This window comes from Lolium rigidum, chromosome 5, assembly GCF_022539505.1.
Source record: "Lolium rigidum isolate FL_2022 chromosome 5, APGP_CSIRO_Lrig_0.1, whole genome shotgun sequence".
NCBI lineage: Eukaryota > Viridiplantae > Streptophyta > Magnoliopsida > Poales > Poaceae > Lolium > Lolium rigidum.
This window is the reverse complement of record NC_061512.1, coordinates 167,716,039-167,729,112: the sequence shown is the minus strand read 5'-3', so window position 1 is coordinate 167,729,112 and position 13,074 is coordinate 167,716,039. Positions and strand designations below refer to the sequence as shown.

At 43.5% G+C, this 13,074-nt stretch overlaps 1 protein-coding gene across 1 annotated transcript; it reads right to left on the bottom strand.

The window, feature by feature from the left end:
- Positions 1 to 5,323: 5,323 nt before the first annotated feature.
- On the bottom strand, positions 5,324 to 6,346 carry LOC124656670 (histone H2A.V-like). Its single transcript, XM_047195373.1, has 3 exons — positions 6,201 to 6,346; positions 5,722 to 5,818; positions 5,324 to 5,614 (listed from the first exon to the last, which is right to left on the bottom strand). The coding sequence occupies exons 1-3, from the start codon at positions 6,344 to 6,346 to the stop codon at positions 5,324 to 5,326; spliced, it is 534 nt and encodes a 177-aa protein (XP_047051329.1).
- Between the last annotated feature and the right edge of the window lie 6,728 nt (positions 6,347 to 13,074).

Below are 13,074 nucleotides of genomic sequence, written 5' to 3'. Positions count from 1 at the left end.
TCCTCGCCATGGTTATTGTGGCCTCCGCGACCACGGGCATTGCGGCCACGGGCATTGCGACCACGAGCGCGACCTCTAGCTCTCGGCGGCATAACTATACATCATATTATCAATTATCAGCCAACCATTCAAATAATTAAGGGCATAAACCTTATCAAAGTAAAAGAATAAAACAAAAGCGTAAATGCAATGCATGGCCCAACCCAACCTACTGTGCACTAGTGTGTCAAGTTTTAAGTTTGTTTATTTTATTTACATACCACGGACCTAAAGCCCGCTCTGATACCAACTGTAACATCCCAAGTTAAAATAGCACCTGAGATGTTACTACATACGTTACAAGCAGAAAATTGCTAAGACATTTTAGGAAAAATTCGACAGAGCCTCCTTTGTTTTTTCAAGACATCGGAAACGAGCAAGTACATATAAAGGCAAGTTATATCACCAGCAAAACTAGCACCACGTTCGGTCATAAACAAACCTCCGAATACATGTAAAGAAACTAACATCTGCACGTAATACCAATTGCCATAACCAATGTGTAAAACCAACAGCAATTTAAGAGACAAACTTCCACAAGACTCCATGACCAAAAATGACATAATAGACTCAAGCTATCCAATTCTGGGTTCCAACAAATAGATGAATCAAGTGTGAAACGTGAGGTGACGTTGGTGAAGGTACTACTCCCAAAACTCCCCATGCATGACGTCCTCAAGGATTACCTAAAAACATAGAAACGACAAGGGTGAGTACAAAGACTCAACAAGTTCACAATCAGATAGTAAACCTTACATAAATCGAAACACCAACACATCATTAGCCATCATTATTCCATTAGAACATATTATGATGTCCTACATGCCTATATGCTCATCACATCACATCGCGGATACCGGTATCGCTTGAGTAGACACCCGTCGGCATCTACTCACTCCAACTAGTGGAGGGTGCCTCCAAAGTGGGTCGCAACCCATCAATGAAGGTCGCATTGTGCCCACCAAAGTGGGTCACCTTATCATCATTGTCATCATGAGTATGCAAGTATGCATAATAGGCATGGGTCATCATCATCATTATCATTTGCATCATGATCAGATCATAAACATTAAATAAAAAACCGAGTGAATAGAGATATGCAAAATTCACTATCCGTCATGAACTTGCCTCAACCGCGGGGCATAAACTGTTGATTGTAGGATTCCGAACCGGAAGTACCAACACCTGTTATAGAAACATATATATCACACTCAATACACATCATCACTTGAAAAGCATACAAACAAGAATAGCATCGCTCCTATGCGCAAGCAACCCACTTATATTTACTGTACATTACAAAATTACTCCGAGAAACAACCGACTGAATTAATAGGTGGTCAAAGAGATATCTACTACTGGCTACTGGCACTTTCTTTTCCTTTTTGTATTGTCACAGCGAAAATGTATTCTCTGCTAGTGTAAAGCAAAGAAATAAACTGGCAGTTCATCTCACGTACACATACACAGCCTATCAATTTATTTTTCCACGGCTTACTAACAGGAAACCGCAGCAATTAAACTGTCTAAAACATCACCTAGTTGATTACGATCAGACCTGGAGCTACACAAAAGTACCAAATACATGACCCAGAACAAGTGTCTGTCTCACAGTATGCTCCAGTCAAGAAAACTAGGAAGGACTAAGCTAGCTTTCTAATATCCCTGTAGCTTTAATCCCTTAAAAATTCCTCCAACGCTAGTGAAAAACTGAAAAAACTTCAAGTACCAAATCCATAGATGGATTTAACTAAATCGTGGACAGTAACGCAGTTAACTGAATTTTATTCTAGATCAACCTAATCAAAACTCTACAGCCGCAGACTTGCAGGCAACAGAAACTCGAGATGACTAGATACAGCCCAAGTAGCTTTCCACCGTAAAGCATCAAGGAGCTAGGAATGGCTGAATACGAAAGAAATACAAATAGCTGCTGCAGGTACAGAACCCACAAAACTGAAACGAGACTGCTGTCCTACTTTCCAATCCAAAGTTGCAGGTTAAAAGACGTTACAAAACATGATTCTTTTCAAGTCCAACCACGCACACTACTACAAACAAATTGCTAAGGAGTAAGATGCTGCAAACGAATGGGGACTAACCAAAACCGAGGTGATTGCCTGACTATCGACCGACGAAACTGCTTGATGAAGACGAACCTTCAAGAGCAGCGGCAAAGCCTCGCAGGTATTGCAGGGGCAGCGACAACTGATGGCGGCGACGTCGCCAAACGGGAGGACACAGCGGCGGCGCCTGGGGCAAAAACGCTAGAAAATAATCTAGGGTAAAACAGTGGCGGCGGCGGCGGCGGCCAATACGACCTCGTATACAGGGCAGGGCGACCACAAAATGTGTCTGACTCTCGTTCAGAAAGCCCAGCCCAGCCCATGATTTCTCTACCTCCCGTACTGAAGACGCCACAAAAAAATAAAAGATGATGGTTCTATACTAGAAACACGATGAGTTAAGATGGTTAAAGCTACAGGTTTTAGAACAACAGGTCTTGAGCTCAAGCACTACTACACACGTTTTTTTTTTTTTTGTTTTCCTCTTCTCTAACCAACCATTCCAAAAAGCCTATACAAAATAATTGAGTAAGCACAAAAGATTAGCTCCAAAAATTTGGGATATTACAGGGACCTGACGGGTTCCCTGCTGAATTCTATAAAATTTTCTGGAACACTATTAAGGGTGATATTATGGCTATGTTTACACAGCTGCAACAAGGTGTCTTGCCGCTGTACAAACTAAATTTTGGGGTGATTACTCTGTTACCAAAAAGAGAAGATGCGGTACAGATTCAGCAATACAGACCCATATGTTTGCTAAATGTGAGTTTCAAAATTTTCACAAAGGTGGGGACTAATCGGGTAACCGGGATAGCTCACAATGTTATTAGACCTTCCCAAACAGCGTTTATGCCTGGCCGGCACATTCTTGAGGGTGTAGTGGTTTTGCATGAGACGATCCATGAGCTTCATCGGAAGAAAATGGATGGGGTCTTGTTTAAAATAGACTTTGAAAAGGCTTACGTTAAAGTGAAGTGGTCTTTTCTCCAACAAACTTTGCGTATGAAAGGTTTTGACCAAAAGTGGTGTGACCTCATCACAAATTTTGTGGAGGGGGTTCTGTAGGTGTTAAAGTCAATGACGACATTGGCCACTACTTTCAGACAAAAAGGGCCTTCGCCGGGAGACCCCCTATCCCCTCTTTTATTTAACATTATTGTTGATATGTTAGCCAACCTCATAGCACGGGCTAAAGAGGATGGGCAAGTTGGCAGCCTTATTCCTCATCTAGTTGAGGGTGGGGTTTCCATTCTTCAATATGCGGATGATACAATATTATTCATGGAGCACAACCTCGACAAGGCAGTGAACATGAAACTAATTCTTTGTATCTTTGAACAGTTGTCCGGATTGAAAATAAATTTCCACAAAAGTGAGATATTTTGTTTTGGCAAGGCGGAAGATGAGGTGGATCAAGTATAAAAGTATTTTTGGGTGTGAGGCCGGCTCCCTACCTTTTAAATACTTAGGCATACCAATTCACTATAGGAGGCTTTTGAATAAAGAATGGAACCCGAGAGAGGACAGGTTTGAAAAGAAACTTGGTTGCTGGCAAGGCAAGCTACTCTCATATGGAGATAGGCTAATCCTTATAAATTCGGTTTTGACAAGTTTACCTATGTTCATGCTATCTTTCCTTGAAACACCTAAAGGGGTATTGAAAAGGTTGGATTTTTACCGGTCTCGTTTTTCCGGCAAAGTGATCTAGTCTAAGCGAAAATACCGATTGACCAAGTGGAATATTATTTGTCGACCAAAGGATCAAGGGGGGCTAGGTATTGAGGTACTTGAGATAAAAAATAGGTGTTTATTAAGCAAATGGCTTTTCAAATTACTTAATGAAGATGGTGTGTGGCAAGAACTGCTTGCGAAAAAAGTACCTTTACAATAAAACGTTGTCACAAGTGACGGCGAGGCCGACAGACTCCCCTTTTTGGAAGGGCTTAATGAGAGTGAAAGATGACTTCTTCGAGAGAGGCTCTTTTGTTATTGGAAATGGCCATTTAACCAAATTTTGGGAGGATACTTGGTTGGGCCAAACTCCTCTGGCTGATCAATATCCTTCGTTGTATTCTATTGTTCGCCGAAGAAATGTCTTGGTGTCTGATGTGTTAGCAAATAATCCTCTAAATGTTGAGTTCGAAGGATTTTATCTCGATGCTAAATGGGATGCGTGGATCCATTTGGTTCAGCGTCTTTTATCTATTAATTTGAATGATGAAGAGGATAAGTTTGTTTGGAAGCTTTCGATTCCGGCTCTTTCTCTCGTCAAGTCTATGTATACGGATATTATGAATGGACATACGGTCTATTTGAAGAAGTATATATGGAAGCTTAAGGTACCACTAAAGATTAGAATTTTTTGTGGTTCCTTCAACAAAAAGTGATTCTTACAAAAGATAATTTGTCAAAACGGAATTGGCATGGTTGTAAAAAATGCGCTTTTGTGATCATGAGGAATCCATTAACCATTTATTTTTTGATTGTCCCTTTGCTCGTCTTGTTTGGAGAGTAGTTCATTTTACTTTTAATATTGTCCCACCAACTAATTGTACAAATATGTTTGGTAATTGGTTGAATGGGATTGACAAAGATACAAAGGCACGAATTCGAGTTGGAACTTGTGCTATTGTATGGTCTTTATGGAATTGCAGTAAATGATATAATCTTTAACAAGAAAGGAACTCGCTAATTTTTTACAGGTTATCCGTATGGCTACTCATTGGATCCACGAGTGGTCTTTCCTGTTGCCGGAGGCGCAACGGGCACATATGGATTCCGGATGCACCCGTCCGGAGACGGTTGCACGGGATATCTTCAACCAGGTTGGCTGGCGGCTTACTAGACGAATACAAGATGCATAGGCGACTTGTTTTCTTTTTATTCCGCTGGCTGATTTATGTATCCACACTTTGTGATCCTTGAGCTGTAAACTCTAAACCTGATAACTTCGTAATAAAAATAGCTGTGTGCATCTATTGATGCAGAGGCTGGGGTTTTCTCCCCGTATCGAAAAAAAAAAGTTAACAAACAAACACAAATACAATGCCAAATAACTGATAAAGTACTAGGGTAGGTTTGGGGCCATTACATAGACTGATTGAATTAATCTCGAAACATAGATGTAGGGCTAAACAATATGAAAATGACCTTATGTCACACAAGGGTGAGAAACACTTCCATTTTGAGCTAAGATAGTTCTTTGCAGAAATAAATCACTCTTTGATGAACTTGTCGATCAGGACCTTCTGGATGTGCGGGTACACACCTCCACCAGGGATGGTAGCCGTGATGAGCTTTTGGAGCTCTGTATCGCCACTGATGGTCAGCTGAATATGGCGAGGCTTGATACGCTTCACCTTATGTTCCTTAATAACATTTCCAGCCACCTCCAGAATATCAGCTGCCAGAAACTCCAGGACGGCAGCCATGTAGACAGCCGTATTAGTACTAACACGGCGAGTCCCCATGTTCTTCAGGTAACGATGGATACGGCCAACAGGGAACTGCAATATAGCATAACAAAAATAATTGAGATCATCACTCGCAGTTCAATATGATACCGAAATAGTTTAGCACTTTGGCTTCGGCATGGCAAAACGAGCGAGCTCACCTGCATGCCTGCGCGGGACGAACAGGAGATGCGTGTGGTCTTCTTTCCGGTGTCGTCTTGTCCAGGAGCAAGAGCTTGCCTGCCTTCCGCGCCATCTCTCCTCCGTTTCAAACTCGATCAAGCGAATCCAACGAGACGGGCACCGAGTCACTGCAGATCGGGAGGCAAATCGGTCTTATTTAAAGGAGTCGAAGACCTCCGCTATCCCTCCACCTCCCTTCTGTGTACACGAGGAAGTGGTGAGGCTCTTGGCATGGCCGCAGGAATTTAGTGCACATGGGTGCCAGTGCCCCCTCCACTTTCAGTTTTTTGAAAATTTTAAAATCTCACACTTTCGTGTTTTCAAAAATTATGGCACTAGCACCCATGTGCACTAAATTCCTGCGGCCATGCCAAAGCCTCACCACTTCCTCGTGTACAGCGAAGGGAGGTGGAGGGATAGCGGAGGTCTTCGACTCCTTTAAGTAAGACCGATTTGCCTCCCGATCTGCAGTGACTCGGTGCCCGTCTCGTTGGATTCGTTTGATCGAGTTTGAAACGGAGGAGAGATGGCGCGGAAGGCAGGCAAGCTCTTGTTCCTGGACAAGATGACATAGAACGATACAGGAAAGAAGACCACACGCATCTCCCGTTCGTCCCGCGCATGCCTGCAGGTGAGCTCGCTCGCTTTGCCATGCCGAAGCCAAAGTGCTAAACTATTTCTGTATCATATTGAACTGCGAGTGATGATCTCTATTATTTTTGTTATGCTATATTGCAGTTCCCTGTTGGCCGTATCTAACATGGGGACTCAGCCGCGTTAGTACTAATGCGGCGGTCTACATGGCTGCCGTCCTGGACTTTATGATAGCTGATGTTCTAGAGGTGGCTGGAAATGTTATCAAGGAACATAAGGTGAAACGTATCAAGCCTCGCCATATTCAGCTGGCCATCAGTGGCGATACAGAGCTCCAAAAGCTCATCACGGCTACCATCCCTGTTGGAGGTGTGTACCCGCACATCCAAAAGGTCCTGATCGACAAGTTCATCAAAGAGTGATTTATTTCTGCAAAGAACTATCTTAGCTCAAAATGGAAGTGTTTCTCACCCTTCTGTGACATAAGTTCATTTTCATATTGTTTAGCCCTACATCTATGTTTTGAGATTAATGCAATCAGTCTATGTAATGGCCCCAAACCTACCCTAGTACTTTGTCAGTTATTTGGCTTTGTATTTGTGTTTGTTTGTTAACTATGTGCTAGACCCTGCCGAAAACCATTTATTTTTTTCTATATTGTATCGGATAGCCATAATGTTCAAACAAATATCATTCATCCTCCTAACCTCAAGACGTCGACGACTTGATTTCACCAGCCAGGATACCCACAGAGGAGTGATCCAAAGTCGACGAGTTAAGGCGTTGAATCAACGAGAGGCAATCTGATGCGAAAATCACCTTGTCGAAGTTTTTCTTTTGAGCCAGCGAAACCGATTGGCAGAGAGCAAGAGCTTCGAATGCACCACTGGAGATGCTGGCGACATGCACCAATGCAGATACCCAGGTGATTCCGCATAACAACACCCGCTCCTCGAAACAGAGCTGCATCAGAATTAACCAACACAAAACCAGATTCAGAGAAGGTTTTATTTTTTCAGTCACTTAATGTGCACTCGTCAACAATATTTTTTCACTCTGATCCCTGGGCACTCGGCCACAAATAGAGTAATTGCAAATGTTTAACACACACATGGTAGGCAGATTACATTCAGACATTACATCACATAAATTGGGAGTTCCCAAGCGCACACACATATCAAACACCAAGTTCAGGTTTCACCCACAAATGACCATGCTCTCTTATTGGTTGATCAAGCTCCCTACCCACTTTTCTGCATTACTGCAGCTGGTATATTCAAAGCCCCTCATTTTGTTCTCATGAATCCACGCTGTTATAATGTTTCTCCATGCAGAGGCAGCTTCAGGTTCATACCAACTTTCATCAATCTACATCGAAAGTAGGGGTGAACAAATGAGAATTTAGAAGCATATCCATTTTTCAGGAATCCCCCGCAATGTCAAAAGAAATTCTCGTTGATGTTTGGCTAACCTGTTGCCAGCACCCGTTCTCCTTGATGAGTTTGTTGATGCTGTACAACATAAATAGGCCACAGTCTAATTTAGAATCTTGATTCTGTTGTGGAACCTAGCAGGGCAAAAGACTGTAAGAGGCTGTGTAACATATGCTGGCAGTGAAACCATCTGAGTTACCTTTAACTTTTTTGTGTCGATACCACCCTTGATCTCAAGCACATGCCGCATATATCTGCAGAAGATTACCAAGTTTTGAAAGTAGTACATCTACACCAAATTGCACATTTACTATTACATATTGAATACCGAGACTACTTACTGTGTAAGGTTTGTGAAAATTTGTTCACTGTCATGAGTATTGAATGAATCAAGATGGAGAATAGTGGCATTTTGGTCAACTCCCTTGTATATGACGGCGAGACTCCAGTGCTTTGTCTTTCTGTTATTAAATAGACATTCCTTACCCTTTCACAGGAAAAATAGATATACCTTATCAGCTAGGAAAAAATTGCTTACCCATTCTTAGGAAAAAATATATAGTCCATATTAGCTAGGCGCAGACTTTCTGAATCCTTTTTAAGCTGCAGTAAGAAAATAATTAAATATATGTATGAGGCAGAAAGCTTAAAGTGTCAGGCAAGGAAACAAATGTAGGGAATTTAAGACAGTTAACATTCCAATATCCAAAGGCCTGGGAGCACACCCAATTTTATTATCATAGTACAGTGGATCCATAATGAAATACTTTCCATGTATACCACTATTTCCGAGATCCGGCAGTACATGGTCGCCTTGGAGGTGGCTACAAGAAGTACAACATTTTGATTACATACTTCAACAATGGTTGGGTAACTGGGCATGAAGAAAAAGATAAAATCATCTATGATCACTTCAAAGCGTCTATGGGTAGAGGGGACCCTAGTAGCCATGACTTCAATTGGGCGGATTTAGTTTTCCCCCCTACGGATTTACACTCGCTTGGTGACCCCTTCACCGAGGAAGAGGTCAAGATGGCCATCTCTCACTTGCCCGGCGACAAAGCCCCGGGGCCGGATGGCTTCACCGGGCTCTTTTTTAAGAGATGTTGGGAGACAATAAGAGTCGATGTTTTGAATGTTGTCCAACTTTTTGGGAACCTACATGTGGAAAATTTTCATTGGTTAAATTCCGCGAACATCGCCTTGTTGCCAAAGAAGGATGGCGCTGAAGAGGTATCCGACTACCGGCCTATTAGCTTGATTCATGCCATTGCCAAGATTGTTGCGAAGTTGCTTGCCAATCGGTTGGGGCCTCACATGGATGAGCTTGTTTCAAACGCGCAAAGCGCTTTCATCAAGAAGAGAAGTATTCATGACAATTTTCTCTATGTCAAAAATCTAGCCACGAGATTTCACAAGAACAAGACCCCGGCTCTTCTTTTCAAGCTCGATATCCGGAAGGCTTTCGACTCTATCCGTTGGGGATACCTTTTTGATCTTCTTGAGAAGAGGGGCTTCCCAGCCCGTTTCCGAAACTGGATTGTTGCACTTCTAAACACCGCCTCGTCGCGGGTGCTCCTTAATGGTGTGGCCGGTTGTCCCATTCGCCATGGTCGGGGGCTACGCCAAGGAGACCCCCTTTCCCCGCTTCTTTTTATCCTCGCCATTGATACTCTTGCACAAATTTTGGAGAGGGCCACGAGCCTTGGTATCCTACACAAGCTACGGGGTAGAGGCCCCATCCTCCGCACCTCTCTTTATGCGGATGATGCGGCGATTTTTGTTGCGCCTTTGAAGGAGGATGTCCAAAATCTCGCTCATATTCTTCATGACTTCGGAGAGGTCACCGGCCTTTGTACGAATTTCCACAAAAGCTCCGTCGTGTCAATAAGATGTGCTAACCATAACCTCGACGACATTCTTCTTCACATCCCGGCTAAGAGAGAGTCTTTTCCACTACGCTACCTTGGGCTTCCTCTAACGGTTAGAGGCATAACAAGGAAAGACATACAACACCTTGAGGACAAATGTGCCGGGAAGCTCCCCACTTGGAATGGGAAATATATTACTACGGCCGGCCGTAGCGCTTTGGTCAAATCCGTCATCGCCTCCCAAGCCACATACTTCTTGACACCACTCTCCATACCGGCGGGTACCATAGCATTTATCAACAAGATTGAGAGAGCTTTCCTTTGGTCGGCTAGTGACCACACCACGGGGGCGAAATGCAAGGTCAATTGGGAGATAGTTTGTCGTCCTAAGAAACTTGGTGGCCTTGGAATCATTCATATGGACAAGTTCGCTACGGCCCTTCGTCTTAGATGGCCTTGGTTGGAGTGGAAAGACCCCAACAAGATTTGGGTGGGCTCCGGCAACCCTTGTTCGGAGCAAGATATGGACATTTTCTATGCCGCCATGACCATTACGGTGGGCAATGGGATGAAGACTCCTTTTGGCATGCTCCTTGGCTTGATGGGAGAAAGCCAATTGAGATCGCGCCTCTTATCTATGCCTCTTCCAAGCGCAAGAATTGGAAGGTGGCGCATGCTCTACAAAACAATGCTTGGGTTCACAAAGTTGGTTTGGGGGATGGCTTTCCTTTGGAGCATCTTTCCCAATTTGTGGAGCTATGGGGTCTCATACAAAATTTCCACCTCAATGACAACATCGAGGACGACATCTCTTGGAAACTCACCGAGAGTGGGCACTATTCGACGAAGTACGCCTACGACTTGCAATTTCTGGGTTCCACCCTCTCAAGCCTATACAAATCCATGTGGAAGATGTGGTCTCCCCCAAAGATTAAGTTTTTCACCTGGCTTGCTTTCCAAAATAGAATTTGGACAGCCGACCGCTTGACAAAACGGGGGTGGCCAAATTGTGGGGTTTGCCCTTTATGCAACCAATGCACGGAGTCGGTCGATCACCTTCTAGTCCATTGCCGCTTCACCTTGCGTCTATGGGACAAGGCCAAAGAAGGGTTCGACATTCCGGCTTCTCATGCCAACGAGTTGGGCGGGTCTCTCCTTCCCGGAGTGGTGGACCATGATATCTACGGGGCAAAACCGCAAGGGTATGGCGTCTCTTGCCATGCTCATCATTTGGGAGATTTGGAATGAGAGAAACGATAGAGTTTTCAAGAACAAGCGCGCCCCTTCGCAAGTCGTCTTCGAGAGGATCAAAAAAGAAGCTACGCTTTGGGTTTTAGCGGGTGCTAAAAAATTTGTGTAATTTGATGCCGCGAGAGTAAAACTTGTATTATGTCTAAAACTTTTACTTTCTTGTAAACTCCTTTCTTAATCAATGAATGGGCAAAGCTTTTGCCCTTGTTTCAAAAAAAAAATTACATACTTCAACAAAAGGCAGCCTATATGCCATGCATATCAGAGAATAAGAAGAGTAGCACTTAGAGTGCTAAGCGCAACTATAGGATCTCTGATTTCGCAATTAGGGGGCAAGGCATTTTAGATCATACAACTACCACACAGATGTATATCAGGATTTGAAAATGTATGCTAAAATTGGGGTCATTTGGAGATGGTCGAAAAAATTACTTTTCTTAAGGACAGACCGTTTGGTCCAACTCAAACAAGCTTTTCTAACAACGTGATTTTTTCGGCCTCTAAATCACCTCAAATTTCGTAAACATGACCTTCTAGACAAACATAGATTGATTGTGAAGTTTTTACATTTTTTTTATTTTTTTATTTTTATAATGCCCTGTTGAATTTTAGGTAAAAAACTCGGAATCTAGTATAAAGTGACAATCTAAACTTCAAATTTTTATATGGATGTGAGGCGACTTTTCTGAAGTTCTTACTGCTGTTTTGCTGGATTGTACCACAGACTGCAGATGTGAAACCCCTTGCTGAGATTTGATGTTGCTGTCGTTGTGCTTCCTGCACATATATTGCGTATAATTAGCCTGCAAGTATTGGGGATGGATGAACAATTAGGTGAAGGCGAAAATAGCATTAATCACTAAAGATTTGAAAGTGAAATTCAAAGTTAAATAAAATTAAATTATAAATAAAGAGTTGTAAAAATAAATACGGTAAAACATATTCTATACCTAATAATAAAGAAAATAAGGTTTCCTTGGTTTGGTCCGTGCGTTTCCATCGTCCCACTTTTTGATTTCGTCCGTCGCTCGACCGTACGAGTTACAAATTCTTGCCGCTCCATCGTACTAGCTACAAATTCTTCGTGTTTGTGTCTTCAACATACCAGACTCTGTGGTGAATGGCCTCTTAAAGGGGTGCCTTCTCTCCCGAAGCGAACCACACGGCGATGGACGCAAGAAAATCCAGCCTCCTCCTTCATGGTATGCGGCCGCCGGCGTGGTAGGACCGATTCTACCGTCGGAGGACCTTTGAGCGCGCCGCGCGCTCGCTCCACGCCGCAACAGTCAAGGCCGACCGGTTCAGACATACATCCATGCTCTCCGCGTGCTCGCATGCGTGCGTGAGGAGATGCTCAGGGTGTTCGCCATGGAAACCAGATTGAGTAGCCTCCCGAACTGATTAAGCTTCCCGTCGGCTGGAATGAGTTCCACGATACCCTGATCAAGCACGCCAGCAACCAGATCAAACACCTGCCGTCTAGATCAAGTTCTCTGGCGATGGATCTCCATGGCCACCTGTTGCTTCCAGACAGGGGCGAGCTCCCGAGGGCACGATTTTTGTAAATCAAACTCTCCAATCTGCCAATACGCCCGATCTGAGGAAGCTGTCGCGGCCTCCCGGTGTGCGTGCGATTTGGTAATACGACCGGGCCGGAAGGTGCTACGCGGCCGTAAGGCAACGCCGAACGGTGCTGGTCGTCAGACATGTCTGGGGTGCATTCCTCATCAAAACTGTATCTAGGAGGAACTGGAACTCTGCCGGATGTGATCTGATCAGGGAGCTTCTCTGTTTGAGATGAACACGCATGCCATACATCTCGTCCTAGCAAGAACATTGAACAATCATGACTTGCCGAAAAACATAGGACAATCATGAGTGAAGTTGGAAGCCATAAGATCCTTTTCTGATCCACGAAAGAGCTACATCTGTACATCATAGTGCCTGGACACTCCAATCGATTATATATGAATCGTGAACTGTGAAGTGATTATCCTGATAACCATTTTTTACGAATGAAAGTTTGTTTTTTGTGAATAGACTGTCCTGATAACGGATAAGTTCAATCATGTAAAAGAGTTGTGTATACTGAATTGGACGAAGTAGACACAAGAACTCAAAACTGCAGCGACACACACATGGAAAGCACTAATCTACACTCGGTTATTTGCACGTATTGCGA

Coding starts and splice junctions, on each gene's coding strand:
- LOC124656670 (XM_047195373.1), bottom strand. CDS start 6,346: ATGCGTGTGGTCTTCTTTCCTGTATCGTTCTATGTCATCTTGTCCAGG. Junction 5,819..6,200: donor GAGTCACTGCAGATCGGGAG/GCAAATCGGTCT, acceptor GAAACGGAGGAG/AGATGGCGCGGAAGGCAGGC. Junction 5,615..5,721: donor CGTCCCGCGCAGGCATGCAG/GTGAGCTCGCTC, acceptor GCTATATTGCAG/TTCCCTGTTGGCCGTATCCA.